Here is a 24,300-nt window from a genome sequence, read left to right as displayed (position 1 = left end):
CACGTTCAAGGCGAGGACTTTTTCCGCTGGGCCACGCCGCCAGGCCCAACTCAAATGTCTTAACAACTGAAACAGAATAATGGGCCTCTGAAGGTATCCTTAGAATTGGAACCTGCAAACATTACCTCGTAAGGAGAGGAGCAGTGGTCTTTGTGTATGTGATTACATTAAGGATTGGGGTGGCTTGGGGTAGAGCAATTGCTTTGGTTTTGCTGACTGGATACTAATATCATCACTTGTGAGAGGCAGGTAGGAGGAAGTTTGAGAGACTATGATAGGAAAATAAAGGATCAAATTTACCAGAAAATGCTGTAGCTACAGGAGGCTGAAAGGGGTCAAGATGGGATTCTTTCAAGAGCCAGAAGAACTGAGCTGACGCATTGATGTTGATCCCATTTTGTTACTAATTTCAGATTAGGCCTCAAACTGTAAGAGAATCAATAGGGTAGCTAAGGTCAATCATATTTTGCTTGTTATCAGCACCCCTTTTCCACAGTCTAAATGTCTTTGGTGGTATAGCCATGTTTCTGTTACCTATTGGTGCATGGCAAGCCACTTCTAAATGTAGTGCCTTAAGATACTAATAATTTATTATTTCTTGCAATCCTATGACTTGGCTGGAATCAGCTAGGTAGTGGTTCTTCCCCATCCGCTGTCATCTGGGATTGCTCACGTGACTGCAGTCAGCTCTCCTGGAACTGAAGTGGCTAAGATGGTTTCATCTTCACATTATGTGATTTTCAATTTAGGAGATTAAATGACTGAGTTCTCTTCAGCCTGAGAAATTAAGGCTGCTTAAAATCTAAGTCAGAAGTAGCACAGCATACTTCTACCTTCTGTTATAAAAGCAAGTTAAACGGTCTTGTAGAGTCAGGGAGATGAGAGGAGTCCCACCTCTTGAAAGAAAGGAGGTACCTACATCTGAGGGAAAAAAAGAGTTGCTGGTCATCTTTAGAAAAAGTCTGTGGCAAACTTTTAAGAAAAAATTATTTCTGGATAAAAGATTTTAGAGAGGATGGGCTACAACAACATCAGAAATTTTCTGAGAAATTACTCTTGATGAAAGAGAATTCATGTGAGCTTCCAGAAAAGAACCTTGCACACATGAGTTCAAGCAATACATGATGACTCACTAACTGGCTGTGAAATGAGTGGAAATGGTATTTCCAGTCCCACCCTTCCCAAGGAGAGTGGATGGACATTTTTAAGAACCAAGACCTTTCACTTCCTTCCCTGGATACTGTAAAGGGATAGCCAGTTTAGTGATTGTAATTCTGTCTTGAGAGGGAAGGATTAGAAAAGCATTCAGCAAATCCAAGACTCTACTAAGCATCTGCAGAGAATGAGAAGGAAAATGGGGAACTTGAAGGAGACCTCAACAGTGTCTTTCCTTCTTCAACTTCCTAGAACCCCTGACAGCTTCTCCTTGTAATCTCTCAAATGTTGGTTCATGACTGTGTTAGGGAGATGTGAGTCCAGTTACAGGTGGGAAGAAGGTTCCAAAAACAAAGTCAGAGATGGCCCTTGTGATGGGACTCCAGGTCTAGATTTCTTTTTTATTAGTTGTTTCTATTTTATTAGTTTGCATTTGATCATATCCTTTGAAACACGAAGAAGCTTTATCTTCTTTGTAGTTTTGTTTCCATTTGAGGGGTATTATTTTTCTTAGGATGAGCTTGCTGTTTTATCAACAGTCTCTGTGGCAAGGAGGCAGATCCTTAACTGCATTCTCTCCTCCAGGGAGATTTTATAGGCCAGATTGTAGGGAGTAGCTCGATTTTAATAGTTTTTTGGACTCCCATATGAAATACCAGCTAAACCTCCAAGCTTTTGCTTTTAACATTCATTTCCATCTAACAGCCAGATTTATGGTGTTTGCTCATTGCCTGTGAATAAGTCCTGTTTTTAAAAGGTTGGACACAACCTATGTCTTTGCCGCTGTTTACTGTACAGTTCTGTACTCCTGCATGTTTTTGCCTGCCTTTGCTAGCTTTTTTCTTTAAAGTCTTTGTACAATAATGAGTTGATCCCTATTCCTGAAAAAAGAATGATACAGGATGTGTTGTAGGAACTGAGGAATGCAAATACTTTCTTTCTTCTTTATCATGTTTCACCAAGTGCTTTTTTTTAAATTGCCTAATTGTTTTCATCAGGATTCTTTTTTTTTAAGCTCCAAAACACACACTTACGTCCTTAGCTTTTCCCAAAGACAGAATTCCTAAGACAAAATGAAGTTTGACTCAAATAAAGGTTTTTTCTAGGATTTTTTTTTCCTGTCTAGGTTCAAAGACTTCAAAAATGGCTAGAACCCGTATATTATTATCAATGTTAAATGTGGAATGTATAGACAAAGGGAAACTGCATAGTAGTGCCCAAATCTACATATAGCTTAGCACAAGTGAAGTGTGATGGGTTGGTGAGAGGCACCTGTGACAGCTGTGTGATCAATTTTTTGAGTGATTTTTGAGTTTTTCTTTGCAGTATTCTTTATTATCTTGTTGTTCCTCAACATGCAAGTTTTGCTAAGATGATTTTAACGAAACTTTTCAAGTAAAACCGAATGCTGCCAGGTAGGCATTTTCATTCAGTGGTTTTCTGATGTCTGCTTGCTTTGTTCCAGGCCCTCAGTGGGTTCTCTGGACAGAGAAGTGGTGTGGTGGTGAGCTCGGAACCAGTCTTTCTCCTGGAACCCTGTGTGTCTTCAGGAGACAGAGAAAGTTATAGACTCTGCCCTTGTGTCATGTGTAATCTGGTAGGAGAAAAGTGAACAGGAAATTTCATGTATGACCTGCTGCAGGCACTGTGATAGGGCAAACACAGGTTTTAGTGTGGAGCTAAGGGCAGGCATCTTACCCAGCAGGATCAGGCCAGAATAGGCAAAACAGGATCCTAAATTTTAAAAATGGGTTAAAAACTATGTGTGTTATTTTTGTGTTTTTTCTTTGTGCTGTTTTTTAAGTCTTGAATTCAGTAGAATTTAGTGGTGTATTTACAAGGTGTTAGAATCCAGTTTTGTTTGTTTAATGAGCTATCATAACACCTTTCTCCATAGTCTACAGGATCAACTCTTACACAGATCGAATTTTCGTATGGGTATATGGTTTGTTCTCGTGCTGTCTGTTGTAGTTTACTGGCTTATTTGTCCCAATGTATCTTCATTACTAAAATTTTAGCATATTCAAGCTGTTCATTGACTGAGTCCTCTAATCTTCCTCAGGATTATCTTTGGTGCTCTTGCTCTTGCCCTTTGGTCTGTCTGCATACATTTTCACATCTACTGAGGTCACATGCACATTATTTTAATTGAAATATCATTGTATTTCAAGCCATTTCTGGAAATTGATTGAGTCTTCTAATCAGTGATCATGGTATATATCTCCTATTTAAGTCACATCTTACGGCATCTCTATTAAAATATGATAGATAAGGGCTGCCCCTGTGGTATAGCAGCATACCATATAGGTGCTGGTTTGAATCCTGGCTGTTTCACTTCCAATACAGCTTCCCACTAATGCTTCTGGGAAAGAAGAAGAAGATGGCTCAAGTGCTTGAGACCCTGAACACATGTTCCTAGGAGATCCTTAAACAGCAAAAGTAGCAGCCTGCTCTTGGCTTCAGACCAGCTCAGCTCTGGCCATTGCATTTGAGGGGTGAACAAGCAAATGGAAGATCTAAGTGGGTGGAGGATTCTTTCTTCCTCTCTTTCTGTAACCCTGCCTTTTGAACAAATGAATAATTAAAGCTTAAAAAAGCTAACAAAAATATGATAGATTTTGCTGGTGCTGTGGCACACAGTTAAAATATCACCTGCAACATTGACACCCCTAGTCAGAGCACTGGTTTGAGTCCCTCCTGGATGTTCTGGATTAGAACCAGGTTCCTGCTAATGAGCCTGTATAAAGCAGCATAGGATTGCCTTCGTACTTCAATCCTGGACTCATCCGAGAGACCCAGGTGGAGTTCCAGGCTCGTGGCCTCAGCCTCAGCAGCATTGTGGCCTCTGGGGAGGGAACAAGCAGATGGATGGAAGTTCTCTGTCTCTCACTTTGTCTCTCCCGCTCTCTCTGTCACTCTGCTTTTCAAATAAATAAAAGATGGACTTTCCAAAAGAAGTTTTAGAGTATATGTCAATGCAGAAAAAAAAGTTTGACCTTTATTTCATACTATTATGAATATTAATTTGAGCTGGATTATAGACCTCACATAAGCACAAAAATTAGGGCCTGGCGTAATGGCTCATTGACTAAATCCTCTCCTGGCACTCGCCAGGATCCGATATGGATACCAGTTGTATCCTGGCTGCTCCACTTCCCATCCAGCTCCCTACTTGTGGCCTGGGAAAGCAGTGGAGGACAGCCCAAAGCCCAGGACCCTGCACTCTCGTGAGAGACCTGGAAGAAACTGCTGGCATGTGGTTTTGAATCAGCTCAGTTCCAACTGTTGTGGCCACTTGGGGAGCGAACCAGTGAATGGAAGATCTTTCTCTCTGTATCTCCCTCTCTCTGTAAAAATCTGCCTTTCCAATAAAAATAAATCTTTGAAAAAGAAGAGCAGAATTTACAGAACACATAGAATATCTTTGTGACTTTGAAGTAAGCAGAAATTTCTTATGCCATAAAAAGACCTGTAAAAGAAAAAATTAATAAATTATAGAACTTCATAGAAAATGAAAAGACTTCTACTCATCCAAAGACATTCCTCTCCCACCCCCAAGTAAATAAATGGAAATCATGGTAACTGTATCAATAGCTAAGATAATACTTGGGACTTTTCCAACCCACATTGTAGTGTCCAAGTTTGAGTTCCAGCTCCAGGTCCCAATTCCAGCTTTGTGCTGATGCATACCTTGAGAAGCTGCAGGTTATGGCTCAAGTAGCTGAGTTCCTGCCGCCCGTTCCCGAGACCTACATTGAATTTGCAGTTCCTGGTTTTGTCCTGACCCAGCCCTAGCTATTTGGACTTAGAAAGTGAAATAGAGTTTGTCATATTTTCTCTGGCTTTCTGACTTTCAAATAAAATAAAAATCTTGAAAAATTACTTTGGAAAATATGTATGCTATGAGATATATATATATGTGTAAGTATTTGTATATCTATACAAAACATATAAATTTATACCCACATACACACAAACATAAGGAAAAAGGCAACTTATTTAAAATAAAAAACTCTTGACTAGTTACTTCACGAAAGACCCTATCAGTGATAAAAAGGACATGAGAGGGCCTGGCGGCGTGGCCTAGCAGCTAAAGTCCTTGCCTTGAACGTGCCGGGATCCCATTTGGGCGCTGATTCTAATCCTGGCAGCTCCACTTCCCATCCAGCTCCCTGCTGTGGCCTGGAAAAGCAGTGGAGGACGGCCCAAAGCTTTGGGACCCTGCACCGGCGTGGGAGACCCAGAAGAAGTTCCTGGCTCCTGGCTTCGGATCGGCACAGCATCGGCCGTTGCGCTCACTTGGGGAGTGAATTATCGGACGGAAGATCTTTCCCTCTGTCTCTCCTTCTCTCTGTATATCTGCCTTTCCAATAAATAAATAAATCTTAAAAAAAAAAAAGGACATGAGAAATGCTTATTACTTGCCAAGGATATAGAATCACCAGAACTCTCACTTGTCATTGGCAGTATAAGGTGTTTTAACCATTTTGTCCATTTCTGAAAGGGTTAAATGTATTACAGCTTTATTCTCAGATTTTAATCCAAGAGGAGTGACCAAGTATATCCACAAAAATCTTTATACAAGAATGTTCATAACAGCTTTGTTCATGACAGCCAAAAATGGTAAGAGCCCATGTCTGCCAGGAGAATGAATAAGCAAACTTAAATATTCATACATTGGAACAATGCTCAAGAGAAAAACAGCCCATTGATATGCCAAGTAACATGGATAAATCGCATAAACTTTATGCTGAGTGAAGAAACCCAGACCCAAAAAATTATGTAATATATTCTTATATTTCTATGAAATTCTAGACTAGACAAAACCAAACTGTGGTGATACAAATTAAGTCTGTGGTTGCTTTGGTGGGACTGGATTTAGCTGGGAAGGGGCACAGGAAACATGGGAAACTTTGTGAGTCTTCATAGGGATATGGATTACATGAAGGGATGCTGTGCACTCATAGGATCTGAGGTTTTTTTTGTTTGTTTGTTTTTGTTTTTTAACAAATAATTATATTCTCTGCCTTTACTAATAGGAGCATGCATCTAGAGCTTATTCAGCCAGGCAGGTTAGGGAATATTTATGCTACTTCTTCTGAGTAATGCTTAAAATAGCTATGCTGACAAAATAGTTCCTCACTGCTGTGTTCAGATTGAACTTTCTGGTCATCTGTGTGGTCAGAGGACCTATTTTTAGGATGTTGGCAGAGTTCAAGAGTAGTTTTGGGGGCCTGGCTCAGTAGCCTAGTGACTGAAGTCCTCACTTTGAATGCGCCGGGAATTCCATATGGGTACCAGTTCTAATCCTTGTAGCCCTGTTTCCCATCCAGCTCTCTGCTGTGGCCTGGGAAAGCAGTAGAGGATGGACCAAAGCCTTGGAACCCTGCACTCGTGTGGGAGACCTAGAAAAGGCTCCTGGCTCCTGGCTTCAGATTGGTTCAACTCCAGCCATTGTGGCTGCTTGGGGAGTGAATTAGCAGATGTCAGATCTTCTTCTTGTTTGTCTCTCCTCTGTATATTTTTCTAATAAAAATAAATTTTTTTAAAAAAGTAGTTTTTATGGAGATGAAAAAGGTAATCCTTACAGTGTTGATAGCAGTTGGATCTCTAGAACCTCACGGGTCAAGTGTGTACTTCTCATGCCTATACTCCAGGCCACGAGTTCCTGGTCAGAGGCTATTTTGTACCACAGGCTACATTTGGCAGTGTCTGGAGATGTTTTAGTTGTCATCGTTGGGGGAGGGTGTAAAGGGTGGAGATTGAGAAACCTTTTTGTGGATCTGCCTGTAGCTCTGAGGTTGAATTGGTCTCAATCAGATGTTGACTCTACTCATAGTCCAAATCAGCTGTGCAAACTTGATGTTTTCACAGATTACATATTTCTTCCCTGACAGAATTGAATATCAAATATCTTTCCACATACATAATATTAATTTCAAGATAAGCATCCATGCATTCATTATACTTCCTTAATCAAAATTATATATAAGAATTCTGTTGTTAAATTTTTAATACACTGTAGGTTATCTCCCCTTGTAACAAAGTCCTTATTAACAGAGTAGAAGAACTATGTAATAGTCATGTATTTTTTTTTCCTTTTCTCTGCAGAATGACAGGGACGCAGTTTTTCTCTCGTTTCCCAGAACTCTTTCCTTTTCTTCTCAATCAGTTGAAAACTGTGGCCAATATGGCGGACAGGTAAGACAAGAACGGGGTGGAGTGATTGAAATCACAGATGTACGTGACTTTATTAATTGTAACTTTTCTTCTTAGGTAACAGATTTCAATCACTTCCTTTCTTATAATACATATAGTGTTTTTTTTTTTAATGATGCATTTTCAGAGTTGCATCCTTGGCTGTCTCTCCATGGTAGATTTTTTTTACCTGAAAAATTATGCAGTCTATTTTTATGTCGTCTTTTAAAATGTTTTTGTTATAGATTGATTTTTTTTTATCAAATTTAATCCTGGTTTCAGTATTATAGGAACTAGCTTCTTAAAAATACATGATGTTTTCTAAGAATTATTTTTCTTCCTCTTGTTTTTTAAATTCTGTGTGCTTATATATTGAGTTTGCTTAATACACACCTGCCATTTTTCATTACCAAGTCATAGTTTGCCATTGTGAAACTGTAGCAATTAGCTGACTAATCCTGTCACCTGCGATAAGAGAAGGTACTGGTTCTCCTGAACAAAAATGAGCAGTGACCTTGGAAATGAAATTCTAGAATGCAAAGCCACCATAAGGCCCCCAGTCTTACCATTGTCCTTTGAATCACATTCTTTTGCTGGTAGTGGGATTGTTCATACAGACATCTTACAATGTAAGGTTTGTAGTCGTCTAGTGATATTTACCGTTGTTATGCATGTGTACTATTATCTGTAATGGAAAAATAAAATGACATCAGTGCATTTAGCTTCAATTTATGATACTTGTTTCTTAAATTAGTAGTTTGTTTACACAAACTTTCCTGGCCGTAGTAAGTGACTGCCTGTTGATGCTTTCTTTAAATACATTTTGAAGTTGGAAAGTTTCTCATTTCAAACTCAAGCAGGCATCCCACCCCTCTGCTGTATGAACAATTCTAATTAAAACTGCAAAGTCTGCGTAAGCATTCATGGGCTTTGAGAACAGAATCCTGCACAAAAGCCAGTCTCCAGCATTGCAGTTGTTTTTCCTTATTGTTCACATTAGGAAAATTAGCAGGAGAAAAAAAAAAACTGAAGAAAGAAAGACTGGCCCTTTTTAGAGTCTCCATTTATGTAATTACTGAATGAGAAAATGTGTTTGAAGATAGTGTCTCAATTCTTAAATTTTAAATCTTCTGTACATTAATTGATTTGCAGTGATGCGGGAGAGCCAGACCGTCATCCAAGCATGTTTCTCTTACTTTTGGTGTTGGAGAGACTCTACCCGTCCCCGATGGATGGCACCTCTTCTGCCCTGAGCTTGGCGCCTTTTGTTCCCTTCATTATGAGGTAGTGTTGCCTGCTGCATGGAAACGTCGGGCAAACATGGGAGCTTTGCGGGAATGCTTTCTCTTGTTCTTATTTCAGAAATGACCACAGTGGATATTTTTACGTTTAACTTTGAGAGGGGTCCTGTGGGTGGAGCGGTCTGGGGCTCACTGCCATTGTTTCCAGCTGCTTTGCAGTGTTTCAGCAGAAGGTGCTTCTATCACGGTACAGGAGCTCATTAGAACCTGCTTAAGTCATGTTTTCCTTGGAGCCCTGCCTACTAATGGGCGTGTGGTGTTGATAGGAGATACCCCCTTTGAAAAATATAGCCTGAGTGTTTGCTTTACCCCTGTGTTGAGCCTGGTCAGCAAGGGGCGGGCTTGGGGCCAGGGTATATCCCCTGTCCAGGAATTTTAGAGGCCGTCAAGATGTCTGGTTTCTTCACTCGGGGGAGCCTGCAAAGAGGTCCTGGTGTAGTATTTAGATGGCAGTGCCCTGTGGCACAGTTTCTCCTCATCTTTTGCAAGTTTAAGTTACCTGAAATAGAGCCAGGAAGATAGAATATGCATGAACCAAAGTGGGGCCAGGCCTTTCTGCTTCTACAGCTGTTTTGCCACTTGCTCTGATACATTCTTTTGATGCATCAGCCATCTTCTGATCACCTTTGTTTTCAGTTTCGATCAAAGTAAGGCCTCCAAAAAGTATTAACATTTCCTTTTGAAATGTTTCAAAAGCCTGTCATATTAGTTTACTTTTACCCTTCTGCTTACTGCTTGACAAACAGCATCTGCATTTTCACGTGTCTACTGAAAAATTAAATGGACTTGGAGTAGAAGGATAAGAACATTGAACTCAAGGAACTCTGTTATTTATGTGGTATCCTGGTTTCCACTTCCTGGTTTCACAGAGCTGACTTGTGCTTTTTAATGTGAGAAACCATCAAGCAGGAGATTCTGGTTTGTGATTGCTGTGGCCGTTTGTTTGCACCAAGCCCTGGCTGCAGCTGTGTTATCTGGGATCACAGGTGACTCACTCAAACTGGTGTTTGTTTCCTGATTTGCAGTCACCAGTCTCCATCACCCAAGCATTTGGTGATTCGTTTTAGGAATCTGGATGGTACACTTGTAGAGACCTTACCAAGTGTTCCTTCGCGATACCTTGGGGGAAAAAACCAAAAACCTGGTATCTTGTTTTCAGAAGGTGGATGCAAGAGAGAAAGCCGCATGCACAGAATCACAGGGCCTGTTGGAAACAAGACATGATGCAGAACCTTGTCATCTGGGTGGAGAACATTCAATTTGTGGGAGCCTTCTACTTATCAATCTATTATTTGTTACATTCTAGTAACCAGAAATCACTACATCAAAATAGCCTTCCTCTTATCTAATTAACTTGCATATAATCATAATGCTTGTATTATTATTTTTAAAACACCCATTACATATAATGGTTGCACTAATAGAGAAGGTTGAAATTTTGCTTTGAAACCGGTGTATTTGGTGCATCGTATTATAACGTAAAAATTTCAGAATGAGAAGCTTGTGATCATCATGTGCTTTCAGTAAAAATGCTGTGGTCTGTAAGTTACTTTCTGTCCAAATTACAATTCATGGAGCATTACCAACAGCAGAAGTACCCCCACTGATTCCTCAGTTAGAGTCAGTAGACTTGAATTTATTGAGTGGCCATGTGTGTTATATAACAGTGTTTCCTTAAACGCTAAAATGCAGACATATCACCAAGGATCTTACTGATTTTGATTCATTGTGTATGGGCTTGGCACTGAGAATCTGCCTGATTTCTTTTTGTTTGTTCGTTTCTTACTTTTTTAAAAAACCAAATTTAGTTGAACCAGTTATTCTTGTGGGCATAACAGTAGAAAAAATTTTTTTCAGTTATAAAAAATTATCTGAAAGTATGGAAATGCAAAAAAGCAAAATAAAGTTAAAGCAACTCATTCCTGAAGTAACTATTGCTGGCATCCTTCCAGCCTTTTGTCTTTGAACTTTACAAACTTGACGTAGAGATCATTTCCTTGCCCTAATTCTTATTTCAAGTGTATTTTATTCTTCACGTTATTGAATACTCTTCAGATTTGACAGGCATGTTTCATCATTTTTTTTATATAGATTTCTTTTTCCCCCAGTGAGTTTGAATATTTTGCTCAGTTACATATTTGTGAGTGTGTGTATATGCTCACATGTCTCATTCTTGTCTGTTTTCATTCTTACATTAACATCGCCAGAGCTCCAGGACATTACTAACTAAAACTCTCCCCAAAACATTAGCCCACCTTAGTACATATGGTAATTTGACATTGCCTTGCACGCCCGGAATCCCATATGGGCACCGGTTCTATCCTGGCAGCCCCGCTTCCCATCCAGCTCTCCGCCTGTGGCCCGGGAAGGCAGTCGAGGACGGCCCAAAGCTTTGGGACCCTGCACCTGCGTGGGGGACCCGGAAGAAGTTCCTGGCTCCTGGCTTCGGATTGGCATAGCATCGGCCATTGTGCCCACTTGGGGAGTGAATCATCGGACGGAAGATCTTCCTCTCTGTCTCTCTTCTCTGTATATCCGCCTTTCCAATAAAAAAAATAATAAAAATAAATCTTTTAAAAAAAAAAAGAATGTCGGCAAAGAAAAGTCAGATTTATAGAGAGGGCGAGAAAGATCTTACATCCGTTGATCCTGTCCCCAAGTGGCTACAACAGCTGGAACTGAGCCAGTCTGAAGTCAGGAGCCAGGAGCTAGTTCTAGGTCTCCCATGTGGATGCAGGTTCCCAAGGTCTTGGGCCATCCTCCATTGCTTTCTCCGGCTACAAACATGGAGCTGGATAGGTAGTAGAGCAGCTGGGACATGTACCGGTACCCATATTTGATCCTGGCATATGCAAGTTGAGGACTTTAGCCATTACGCTACCACATAGGGCCCCCAAATTTTTCTTATTGATTTTTTTTCATCCCTTTGCTACTTAACTTAAGCTTTTAATTAGCTTAGTTATTTGTTGTACTATGTCTTTTGACAGTTTATTATATAGTAAGGAAATCTGTCAACTTTTTATGATAATATTGCTATTTACTTACAGAAAATAACATACATTTCATGTTCATCCATTTTTGTTAAAGTCAATATTCCAAGTACTTCTAAGAATATTTTTGAGTTCACTTTTTTGTATTGCACTAAAATTAATTTTAAAATGTCAGTTCTTAAAAGATTTATTTAGAATGGGAAGACAGATTCACAGAGAGGAGAGACAAAAGAGAAAAATCTTCTATCCAGGATGTGGTCTCTCCCTTTATCTCTCCCCTCGCCCCAGTTACAGGAAGGAAAAAATAGAATGTCAAAACAATGTTCTCACCCATTTTCCCCTAGCCCTGTCCCTTAGCATCCTAATCAAATATGTAAAAATTATCAAAAATTAAATCTATACACCTAAAAAAAGATCTTTAATCCACTGGTTTGCTTCCTGAATGGCTGCAACAGCCAGAGCTTAGCCAATCCTAAACCAGGAGCCAGGAGTTTACTCCTGTTCTGCCACGTGGATGAAGGGTGTCAAGGCTTGGGTCATCCTCTACTGCTTTTCCAGGCCACAAACAGGAAGCTGGATGGGAAGTGGAACAGCCAGGAGAGGATCCAGCACCCATATGGGTTGCTAACACCTGGAGGCAGATGATCAGCCAGTTGAACCATTGCGCCAGCCCCTACAAATGTAATTTCTTAATTCTCTAAAATGTCTTTTGGTTTGATGAGTGAAATAACCTGTCCTTTAGTAGAATGTTTGTTTCAGTCTTCCATGCCAATGCTTCTAAGCCGTAGGCTATACTTTGAAAAGCAAGATGAAGTTTGGGAATCTATTTATACCATCAGAGCCCTCCACTCCCACTTATACCTTTGCTTCTCTCTCTCTCTCTCTCTCTTCCTCTCTCTGTCTCTCTCTCTCTCACACACACACACACATACAGATGGTCTTTATCAATTTGATAGTAGTAAGATCTTCCTTATAGACTCCTTAAATGAACAGTCTACTAAATGATAGGTTATTTTACTTGGAGAAGAGGTGCCGTCATCCTCATTTTTGCATCTAGGAAACAGGTTCATAGAGCAAGCTAGTTACAGAATTAGAATATGAATCCAAGAGTGCAGCGTTAAGAGTGTTGGCTATGTTCATACAACAAAAAAGCCAGCTCTCTTTTATGTAGCCAAAAACTTAAGCTGCACTGAATGGACCAATGGGTCCTGAAATGCTTGCCACTGTGAGACAAGACAAGCTTCTTGTCTTGGCAGACGTGGGGCCTGCTCCTTAACTTTGCTTTTCCATTACTAGAGCCAGATGATTGGATTGAAAGACACACACTTAGGAAACAATTGGCCAGGCTAACAGTGGGGATCCTTCACCAGAAACAGAGAGGAACTAGCTCTTCCGTCTTGACCGTCTGCTGCTGGGAAGTGGAACATTTAGAAAGTTTTGGGTTTCATAAACCTATTATAGGGATAACCACAGCTACTCCATTTTTTTTCTCTGGGAAGATGAGCTGTGAATAAATTTTTGTTATAAGTGAAATGGATAAACCTGCAAACATTATGCATAAATGAAGTAAAAAACTCATCATAAAACTGTCATTCTAGGTAACACTTATGGGAGTAACCTGTTTCTATAGCATTGAAAGAGTCTAGCCTGCAGATATTCAGTTTATCTAGTAGAAAATGGTCAGCTGCTGGGGCTAGTGGAAGGGTGCCCTGACCATGCTGAAATGAACTGTACAATGATTAGAAGAAAGGCTCCAACAAATAGCATTTTATTTTCCTTTGTTGTATACTTACCTACTTGCTGCTTCCTCTCTGTAAGGTATTTGTAACTGTTATTTGTATTCTTACCCTTTATGCCACTTTTAAGAATATATCCAAGCTGACCCGGCACCACGGTCTAGTGGCTAAAGTCCTCACCTTTAACGCGCAGGGATCCCACATGGGCGGACAGTCTTTCTCTCTGTCTCTCTTCCTTTCTGTATATCTGACTTTGTAATGAAAATAAAATAAGTCTTTAAAAAAAAAGAATATATCCAAGCTTATTTCTGTTGCTTTTCTTTGTTGACTTGATCTTAGGAGGTAACCGATTTGGACTTTCCAATGTCATATGTTTATCTAGCTATGACTGTTGCATCATCTTGAAATGCAAGTAATGTTATCCCAACATCTTGTTTGCAAACTTAAAAGAAAAAATTCCCTTGTGTTTGACTTGTCTGGTGCTGTGCTGTGTGCAGACATCGAGCCTATGTGCATATGAGTATGATGCCTGCAGTTTCAGACCCTTCATCTTTCAGCTCAAATACCACAAAGCAAAGTAATGAATGATGTTTTACAAGGCACCCTGATCTGCTTTCTAAGTGCAGCTCTCCAGTGCCCACTTGCTGAGTTTTTAGGAGACTCCAAAGTCACTTCAGAGACCCAATTCTCTGGCCCTGCAGCTTTGAATTTCTTTTTACTAGAGACTTTCAAATTTCAACTGAAAAACCACAGGTAGGCCAGATGCCCCAAACCTAAGACTGTGTCCAAGGACGAGGCTCTGCCACTTTCTCACCAGCGGTGATGCTTGGGCTTGGGGAAGGTTATTCCCCCTCACTGTAGCAGTGTGCTTGCCAGGAGTAAGGGGACCAACTAAGAAAGCACCTTCTGTTGTTGACAGCTGAGCCCTTCACAGCTGACCAGTATCTAAGGGGGAAAAATCCCTATGGCGCCTTTTCTTTGCTTTTCAGAGAGCCTTTAAAAGGATCCCTCTTATCTGCTGTTAAGCGCCTCTTCCCCACTCCTGCCTTTTAAACTTATTTTCCTAGTAAATGCCTTTCAGTATGCACACCCCTCCACATCCATGCTAGTCATTATTCTCTTTATACAGTTTTTCTGTAAAAGCTCCTTGTCTTTTCTAACAAATATTGAGGATTTGTACTTCAGTAAACTCATAGTGCTAGAAATCACCCATAGAGACCCAAGCTAGGGAAACTTTTTTAGGTTAATATGTTCAACAAAGAATTGGGAAATATACATCTTACATATTTTGAAAATACTTTATGAAATCTTTAGGTTATCCCATTCTTTAAAAAAAAAAAAAAAGGAAAGGAATATCAGTGCAAAACCAAGTAATTGGTTCTTTTCATGAATGACATTGAGGAAGAATATCCACACTTGTTTTCTTTCCATTGAGCATTACATAATTTAGGCCTTACCACTTTGCTCCTTCACCAGGTTTGAAGTTGAGCAAGCTTTCTACTTCATGGTGTGGGGTTGAGGTTTTGATGTAAACAAAGTGGTTGGTTTCTACTTTCACTGGTGATTGTTAAGACCAGAAAGGCTCCCTCCAGGCCACACCTTAGGGTTTCTTCTAGACAAGTGGGGGCAGGGGGACTACCTAGAAAGATCAGTGGGGCCCGGAGCAGTTAAAAACCTGAGGAGAACAAAAACTTCCCTCCCACTCCCTCTGTGCCTGGGTTCCTCATCACCTTCCCTTCCTTGCAGGCCTAAAGCATTTGTTTGTTAAACCACTTTTCTTGCTGTTCACTCCTACTGTCCCATACTGTAATGCTCAATGCTATGGTTTTAATGATCTTAAATCTTCCTTATGGATTGGTTTGTTTCTTTTTTATTCCTTCTCTAACTACCCCAGATTTGGGTACCTTGTGAGACTGAATAATGTAAAAAGGAAGCTGATTTGGAATCTGAGACTTTTGTGTCTAATCAAGTTGTGTGTCATGAAATATTCAAGGGACTTCTAGTCCTGCAATATTAGAGCCATATTTTGTATCCCTCAGGTTACATGTTTTGTAGAAAAGCGACTCAGCCACGTTTTGTGTCTTACTGGTCTTTGAACAGTCTCATGTCCTTGTATGAGCTCTGACCTTGCTTATGTTGTGATTTCTTTTTTTGTCAAATTAAGATGTTAGACTGGATGTTTCCAATGTCTTCTCTGGCTGCAAGGGTCTGTGACCCAAGATCTTTCTGAACTGTTAACTCTTCGCTGGCTCCTCCGAGTGAGCCCTTGTGGGACACCCTGCAGTACCATGCTGCGGGCTTTAGACCAGAGCTGAAGGAGAAGAGCCTAACTTGATAGGAAAGATGAGCAGAGTGGGATCATTTTTCTGTTCAAAGGCATGAAATTATGAATAAGCCAATGCATGTGGGAAAAATCTCCCTGATGAAGGTAGTATGAACAGAGGACCTTTGTAGGAAGACCCCATGTGTTTAAGTCTGTAGGTCACTAAAAGGGGCTAATTTTGATTTCAGTTAGCAGATAGAAGTTCTTTGCATTGATTGTTAAGAGGCTAGGGAAAGGAATGGGTTAATAGCATAATGGTGCTAGAGAGTGAGCAGACTCTTAGAGCTCCTGCTTTGGTGTGTTTCTGCCTTTAAACTGGTAGGAAGGCCCCAGAGCCAGAGAGAGCACCATGTCCTGTGAGTGGGCACATCCCGGGAGTTAGGTAAATGACAGCCTTGAAAACAGGTCAGTCATTGTGATGGAAATATAGGATAAGGCATGCTGTACCATGAGCTTACAGAACAATTTTCAAAAAAGAAGGAAAAGGCATATTTTATTATTGACTCACAGTTGTGTTGGTGTTGATTTAGACTGGATCATTAAATGTATCCCTTGCAGGTGCTTTGCTCTTTATTTGCTGAGAACTAGTTAGGATTCTCTGAGAATAAGTCAAACCTGACTCAACTCATTGTTTTGGTGGGATTAGCAGGGTGGTAGATGAAGACAATGAGCTTTATTTAGCGTGTGAGTTACTCACTCCATGGAAGAAAGCCTAGATTACATGTTTACCAAATTTGTGTATATCATAAATATAATAGGTAAGAGACTCAAAATTCAAAACAGTCTTCAACCATGGGAATGATGAACACAGCTACAGGCATGTGGCCATTACCTGTGTGTGGCTGCAAGGGAAAGGGCTGAGCCCAAGGAGCTCCATGCCAGGAACCTCAGTTTCCTTTGTGATGTGTACTGATGCTGGGCAAATGATTGAATGTCATGTTGTTCTTGTGCGTGTGTATGTGTCTGATATCTATAATTGAAAACTAAAATTCAAAACACCTCTAGAAGACCAGGTAACATCTAATAGAGATATATACTATTCTGATTTTTTAAAAAAGTCAATGATACGTTCATACAAAAAGGGAAATCTGGCTTCGTTGTGGTTTGTATGGAAAACATAAATCACAGACAGCGGGATTTCCTGGTGAATCATGGGAAAGCAGCATGCTATTGTTGCTGCCTCCAGAGGGTCTCCCTGAACTCAGCCGGTTGGACTAAACCCACATTATTCTGTTTTGGGTCCTCCATTTTTGGAGATAAACTAATATTTATCCTGGGAGCAGGGGGAAGCGGTGACCATGAGGTGGAGGAAGTTGAACATCTGGAAAGAGTTAGGCTGGAGAAGACTTTTTTAGAGGCAACATGGTAATGGTCTTTACATAGTTGAGAGGCTGCCATGTGGCAGACAGCACACTATTTTCTCCTAATGAGGAAATAGAGATTTTAGCTTTTTAATTTAAGGAATTATTTTATGAAAATCACTATTCTCCATCAAAGAAATCAACCGATTTCCACATACTGTGAGTGAAAGTAATCAAAGAAAACTGATCACACATTGGGGTTATTTTCTAAAAGATCTCTGTAATGCCCAGTCTGGAATGTCTTACTTCAGAATGGCTAAACAACTTGGCTGTGAATTCTCATTGTACAGTAAATGAAATAGTAAATCTGCTTCAGAGCCTGTGACATACACTTTTACATTTTTGTTTGAAGATTCCTCAGTCTCCTGTAGACAAGAGGTTGGGGTGCCTTTCTGGACACGGTCCACAAGGTCATGGTGATCTGTTCCTAAATGGTACTGTCCCCCAACGATTAATCCATTTAAAGTTAACTTCTAAGTAACTTCTATAACTTTGTTCTGGATAGTTCTGAAAACAATTTTTTGGCCTATGTGATGTTATGTCTGAAAAGCATTCCTTATTAATTTAATTATCTTTTTTTTTTTTGTGGTTGCTATGTTTTTCTTCATTCCAGATGTTGGCTTAAACTGCGTTTGTTTTCTGACAAGCATAGGGAACATTTGAGCCTCTGAGTAGTGAGAGATGCGTTTTTTGGAGACTGATTGAACTAGATAACTCTTTGTTGTCCAGTCTTCCCAAAGGATCTTCTTTTAACAGAGGTGTCTGGAGACAGAGTGCAGGAGTCGTCAAGGCTTTGTTGGTTAGAAGTCACCTGAGAGTAGAACTTTGCAATGCTTAGCCTAGAACTTCCTCCCTTCTGGCCAGTCTTGAACTCTGATAACTCGACTCTGCCTGTGGTTACTACTAAACATGAAACTTCAAGAAGGGTTTCTCCCACTGTCCTAATCTGCTAACAATGGTTGGATAAAAGAAGGGACCTGTTATCTCACCAATCTGTGGGAAACTTGGTCCCTGGCCCGTTGGTTTCAGTGCTAAGACTGTTTGACAGCAGGTCAGGCTGTGGGCAGGCTTGTCAAAGTGCAGAGGGTCACTGCTCAGATATCTTCCTTACCAATAGGTGCCACCCCCTCCCCCTTCTCTCACAAAATCCTTTCAATGACCGCACTGTCATCTCCCCTGGGGCTATTTCTTCTAGCATGGAGACATGCATTTCGAAATTGAGCCATTGCTGCTCTTGTGGTGGCATGTTAGGCCTTACAAAGGGAGGACTTGGAACCAGACTAGAAGGTTGTTCTACAGTGCCTGTGAAATCACACTGTGTAGGCAGAAACCTACTCTGCCTCCCTGGTCTACTGTGGCTCTCCTGAGCATAGCGGTCATGGCCACCTCAGGTTCCGATTCCCACCCAAGGGTAACTGAGGCTCAGTGTGTGAAGTGAAATCATGTTCTTTGTATGGTGTGGCTTTTTTTGCAAAGAGTTCTGGCATAGAAAGACACTCTGTCATGTATCATGGATTTTTATCTCTCAGTTCCTAGAGAGGGGTCCAGCCAACCTCATCACTGGTGCCAGATCTCTAAGACCATTTTCTAAATATGTTTTTGAGTAAAAGGAGTGAGGAGTTCACTTCCCATGGAATGCATTGACAAAGCAAGCTGGAAAAACAAAACCTGTAGGGACCAGCTTTGCTTCAATGTTATCTATTACTTCAACAGACCCATTCAGGTCATGTCAGAACAAGTAAGTTGATCTGCAAATAGTCTCATTCTTTAGTGAAATTTCTGACAAGGATGGTAATCCATGTCCTGTTACTGCTATTCACTCTTTGAAAGTTGGTGTCCAATCAGTTACTTGAATAGCCAAATGTTTGTTAAACATTCATTGTGTCCCTAGCTGAGTCAGGTCTTGGGTAAGACACAGAGTAAAGAAGAAATCTTCATTCATGAAGAATATACAGTCTGGATAGTGAAGTACAACCTGTGTCAGCTAATGAACCTGACATAGTGTCTGTTATCTGCTTAGTTCTGTGGTATGTCCACTGAGGACAAGGCTTATCAAGAATGGGGGAAGGGAGGGAGAAGTCCAGAAACTTCTCCCAGAGTAGCAAGAAGTATTGGAAAGAATAAGTGAATACAGTCTGCCATTTTATGAGCTGTGTGTGTGTGTGTGTTAAGATTTATTCTTATTTTTGAAACTCACAGTCAAAGAGAGGGAGAGACAAGGAGATCTTCCATTCAGTGGTTCATGCCCCAGATGGTCACAATAGCCAGGGTTGAGCCAGGCCAAAGCCAGGGACTTCATCTGGGTCTGCCACGTGCATGACAGGAGCCCAACACTTGGTCCATTTTCTGCTGCTTTTGCATTAGCAGCAAGCTAGCCAGGAAGTGGAGCAGCCAGGGCATCAACTGGCACCCATGTGGGATGCCGGCATTGTAAGCAGCTGCATTGTTCACTATACCTCAATGTTGGCCCCATATTATTTTTTTAAAATTAACCTTTGTTAAAAAAAAATTAACCTTTGTGATTTCACCTAAGAGGAGAGAAGAGTGAGGGTGTTGATCCTATAGAAGTGGGATCCAGCCAGGAAGAGGTTTTCACAAGGAGCTGTGTAATTACTCAAGAGTCGTCGTAAAGAACTTCCCTTTCATTTCTAGCAAAGGTGACAGAAAATTCACAAAATAAGTGATTTGCTGTTTACCAGCAGAAATCATCGATGTATAGTCTTTGGTAACTCTCATTATAAATATAACAACAATATTTGCCCCCCACCCCAAAGGTTACAAAAGTCTTATATAAATAATGATGAATGGGGAATAAAATTTTATGAATCATATTATTTAGAATTATTTAATATTTTAATTGTATTCCCATGTGGAGCTTTTATTTCCTTGGTCTTAAATATTTTCTCAAAAATTGTAGCCAACGTACTCAGCAGGCACCTTTATTGAAGAATTGAAGGAGTTTATAATTTTAAGCTCCGAATGCTGCCTAATATGCAATCATCTTCTCAATAAGAAACATTCTAAGTTCAAAAAAGCGTTTTTTTCTTCTAAGGCAGAAAATATGAATTGATAGAGTGGGTAGGTAAAAAATTAATTTTATAGCAGACTTAAAATGATGAGGGAAAGAACAACATAGTAGGTTTCCCTGGCTGGCATTCCCTCATCCCCACGCTGGGGCTTGGCCCTCACCAGCCTGTAGTAGTGACCCCTTTTCCTCAGGATCCATTCCAAGATCCGAGGGGAAGCCTGAAACCCCAGATGGTACTAAACCCTTATATACTATGTTTTTTTGCTAGCTTGATGTACACAGATTATAGACCTTTTCCATTTAACTAAGCGCTTATCAGGAACTGTGCTGTACCTGTTTCACTTTCAGGTATGGCAGGAACTAACAAATTTTCTTCTTTACAATTTCTCAAATGGGTGATTTGTTCCTATACCATAGGCCTTCACAGCCTCAACCTATTCCTTTTTTTTTTTTTTTCTTTCTTGCTAAGTTAAGGACCTCTGTGTTTTTACATGAAGCAAGTCTTTTTATGACTTTTTTTTTTTTGGCTTATCAATACGGGATCTGAAGAGGCTTTCAAAACTGAGGCGGCTACTAAGTGACCCAGGGGTGGGTATTGGATGCGATGTGAATGTGAGGATGATGGAGGCATGACTCATGCCCTGGGCTGTTCCAAGCAGGACAGCTGGAGATTTCATCACATTACTTAGACACTTTTGTTTTGTTTTACATTTTATTTATTTTTATTCAAAGGCAGATTTACAGAGAGAAGTCAGGGAAGAGAGAGTTCATCTGTTGGTTCTCTCCCCGAGTGGCTGCAACAATCAGAGCTGACCCAATCCAAAACCAGGAGCATGGTGCTATGTCTTGCACGTATGTCCAGGGTCCCCAGGCCTTGGGTCATCCTCTACTGCTTTTCCAGGCCGTTAAGCAGGGAGCTGGATGGGAAGTACAGGAGCCAGGGCATGATTCAAGCTCCCATATGGGATGCTGACACTGCATGTGGAAGAATAGCTTGCTATTCCACCACACCAGCCCTCTAAGACACACAATTTAAAATTCAGGAACTGTTTGTTTCTAGAATTCTGCAGAAAGATTTTCAGACCATAGTTGACTATGGGTAACTAAAACCGCAGTAAGCTGTACCTTTGGTAAGCGAATTGCTGTAATTATAACCTAGACAAATGAATGATGCTGTTCATCTCAGCTGGTTGGGATGCACAGCCTCTCACACCTTTGTTTTTTCCTCCCTGCCTTTCTCACCTCACCCATCTTACCTCCCTTCAAATCAGTAGTCGGCATCATCTCCTTCACCCTTCATTCTGGTCTTTCATTTGATTCTTTGAGCCTTCTTAATCCCTGGTTCACCCATCTGTTCAGTGTGTTTTTTGAGGGCCTGTTGTGTGCCCTTGCTCAACCCAGCACCCTTCACCTTGTTAACCCTTCCAAGAGGAAGCTGAGGCCAGCAGTCCTGAGCGACCCCTTGCCCTCTCTCCTTTGTTCTGTGGCCAGAAAAGCTGGGCTGTCTTAATCAACTCCAATTGCTCCACTTCTGCTCCTTCCTTAAATCAGTGCAGGGCTGCTGCTTCTGCCACTTCACGGGAAGGGTACGTACAGCGGTGACCAGGGAGTGCTGGGAGTGAGCTTGCACTTTAAAAGCCCTTGGCTGCTTTGCAGTCCTCAACACTCCTGATCTTTCTCTGGAATTTGATACAATAGCAAATACTCTTTTCATTAAACTCTTTTTCTCACATCTTTCTCTGGGCTTTCACCTTTCTCCTCTAACAGTGCCATTCCCTCCGCCTTACTCTTGCTGCCATTCAAGCTTTAGTGGACCTCTTTATCCTGCCCTCTTCTTTTTTTTACTCTGTATGTTGCTAACGGGGTTACCATGCCTATGCTAAGGGATCAGAGCTAGATCTGGACCCCCCCCCCCCGAAGTTACAGATTTGGCTTTCTATTGAACAAATTCTTCCTGTCCTACAGACATCCAAAAGTTACCAAGTTCAGTTAGCTGTTCATACCAAGGTTTAAGTAGCCCTTTGTAGGGCCTGCAAGATGTCTGACACGGCCTGCAAGATGTCTGCACCATTTTTCACCAGCCTGGATGTATTCCCTGGCCTAGTGTGTACAGCTGGAAATAGAAGCCTATCCGGGACCCAGTGCTATGGCCTAGCGGGTAAAGTCCTCACCTTGAACTCACCAGGATCCCGCATGGGTGCTGGTTCTAATCTCTGTAGCCCCACTCCCCATCCAGCTCCCTGCTTATGGCCTGGGAGGGCAGTCGAAGATGGCCCAAAGCCTTGGGATCCTGCACCTGTGTGGAAGAGGCTCCTGGCTTTGGATTGGCGCAGCTCTGGCCTTTACAGTCACTTGGGGAGTGAATCAAAGGACGGAAGATCTTCCTCTCTGTATATCTAACTTTGCAATTAAAATAATAATAATAATAATAATAATAATAATCTTTAAAAAAAAGAAGAAGCAGCAGCCTATCAGAATCAGTGCTCCAGATATTTCAGAGACTCAGCTGTCCCTGACTGTGGGCATGGATACTCAGTACCCAAGGAGCATTGGAATAAAAATTGTTGGCTTCTGGAATCCCTGCAGTAAGTTTGAAATATCTTTCTTTCCCCTTATATTATCATTCCTGTGAGACAGCTACAGGTGTTAGTCCCTTTCTCTGGAGGTGGAGCAGCCAAGGCCTGGAAAGAGTAAATGTGATGTGTCCACGGTCAGAAAGTGACTTGTGAAGGAATCAGGGATCAGTTCTTGTATTCAGTCTCTCAGCAGATTTTTGTTGATAACAAGAATCACGTGTCAGATACTAGAAATACAGTGGTGAATCAGACAAACGACATTATGGGCATTATGAAGTATCCTTCTGTTGCTGTGATGCTTCTGGCCCCTCTTGTTTTTGTTCTGATTTTCCCCATCCTAATAATTACTGCTAATTGCTAATACTTAGCGAATGTTGACTATGGGCCAGGCACTGCTTTAGGACTTTGTATATGTTAACTCATTCAGTCATCATAGCAATGCTGTTAGCTTTTTACCATTGTTAGTCCCATTGCACAGAGGGGGCAAGTCAGGTGGTAGAAAGTCTATGCTTTGGGGTCTTCCTGCTAGTAGGTGTTAAGACTTGGATATGAACCAAGCCCTTTGGCTCTGGGCCTCATCGTCACAGCCACTGGCTTGGCTGTGCCTGCTCCTAACCCCACAGATACCCTTCCTCTCACCTGCCTCAGGGGAACAGGACTAGCTAGCTCTCAGCATGCTGCAGTTCATGTGCAGTTTCACATAATACACGTTAGAACTCTCTTTGCTTTCTTCAGATGTTCCCCCTTTGGGCATTGCATTGGCAGCCGTCGCATTTTCTAATCTAAAATCAGCAGAGAAGGAAGAAAAGTTGCAGTTAAGCCCAAGTAGTTGTGACATGTTGCTAAAAACAACCTCTCAGCTAAACTTCTGAGATTCTTGAGAAATACTGAGAATTTCTTACAAGAGAATTTTCCTTATTATAGGAAATTATGGGTCACTGCACAGTTTTAAGTGTCTTAGTAAAAAGCAAATGTGACTGGAGGCTAGGAAGCATGAAATCTTAATGAGATTATTTGTGGGCTGACTGCTATTTATAAAACACATACTTTTTAAACTTTTAGAAAATGTTTCCTATGTGTCTTCTAGTATGTCATCTTAAGTTTCCACTGCTGGAACTACCTAATTTTTAAAATCTTCAGGGTTGTTTAAACACAAAGAAAAAGTAACAGTGGCAAACATTTGTCTAAGCATTTGAAGTTTACAAAATACTTTCACACCCAATAACTTACTTCTTCATTTGTCTTTTTAGTTCAAAAGAAAACAGAAATTACAGGAGCATAAGTACATGTTTAATTTTTTTTAATTGTCGATGTTTTATTATGTGATAATCCTCAACTGACTTGGAAGAAAGATAAATGTAAATCAGTGAAATATCTAAGGTGCTAAATATCATGAGGTGGAAATTTCATGACTCCAAATTGCATGGAAGCACTTTAAGGAGCTTTCCCTGGTGTCTAACCATAGCCTCTGGGTTAGCCATTTTAGGAGGCTCTGAAAGTGGCTCAGATACCCTCTTGTCCGTGTATTTTCCGTGTGCCCTGTGCCTTTTCCCTCCTCCAACCTAAGATTACAGTGGAATCCACTGGAAAGCGCTCTGAGGGCAGCAGAGCTCCTGAGCCCCAGCTCTTGGA

General features: G+C 40.9%; 1 protein-coding gene across 1 annotated transcript in view; it reads left to right on the top strand.

The window, feature by feature from the left end:
* THADA (THADA armadillo repeat containing) overlaps positions 1–24,300 on the top strand; it is a 316,968-nt gene that overhangs the window by 120,934 nt on the left and 171,734 nt on the right. The window contains exons 27-28 of the mRNA XM_040993162.1: positions 7,267–7,356; positions 8,506–8,637. Coding sequence (XP_040849096.1) covers positions 7,267–7,356; positions 8,506–8,637 — 222 coding nt within the window. The remainder of the gene's footprint in view (positions 1–7,266; positions 7,357–8,505; positions 8,638–24,300) is intronic.

The sequence above is a fragment of the Ochotona curzoniae genome, unplaced genomic scaffold (genome assembly GCF_017591425.1).
Source record: "Ochotona curzoniae isolate NIBS_2020 unplaced genomic scaffold, NIBS_Ocur_1.0 contig_883, whole genome shotgun sequence".
In the NCBI taxonomy this organism is placed as follows: Eukaryota; Metazoa; Chordata; class Mammalia; order Lagomorpha; family Ochotonidae; genus Ochotona; species Ochotona curzoniae.
This window is presented reverse-complemented; position numbering and strand designations above follow the sequence as displayed.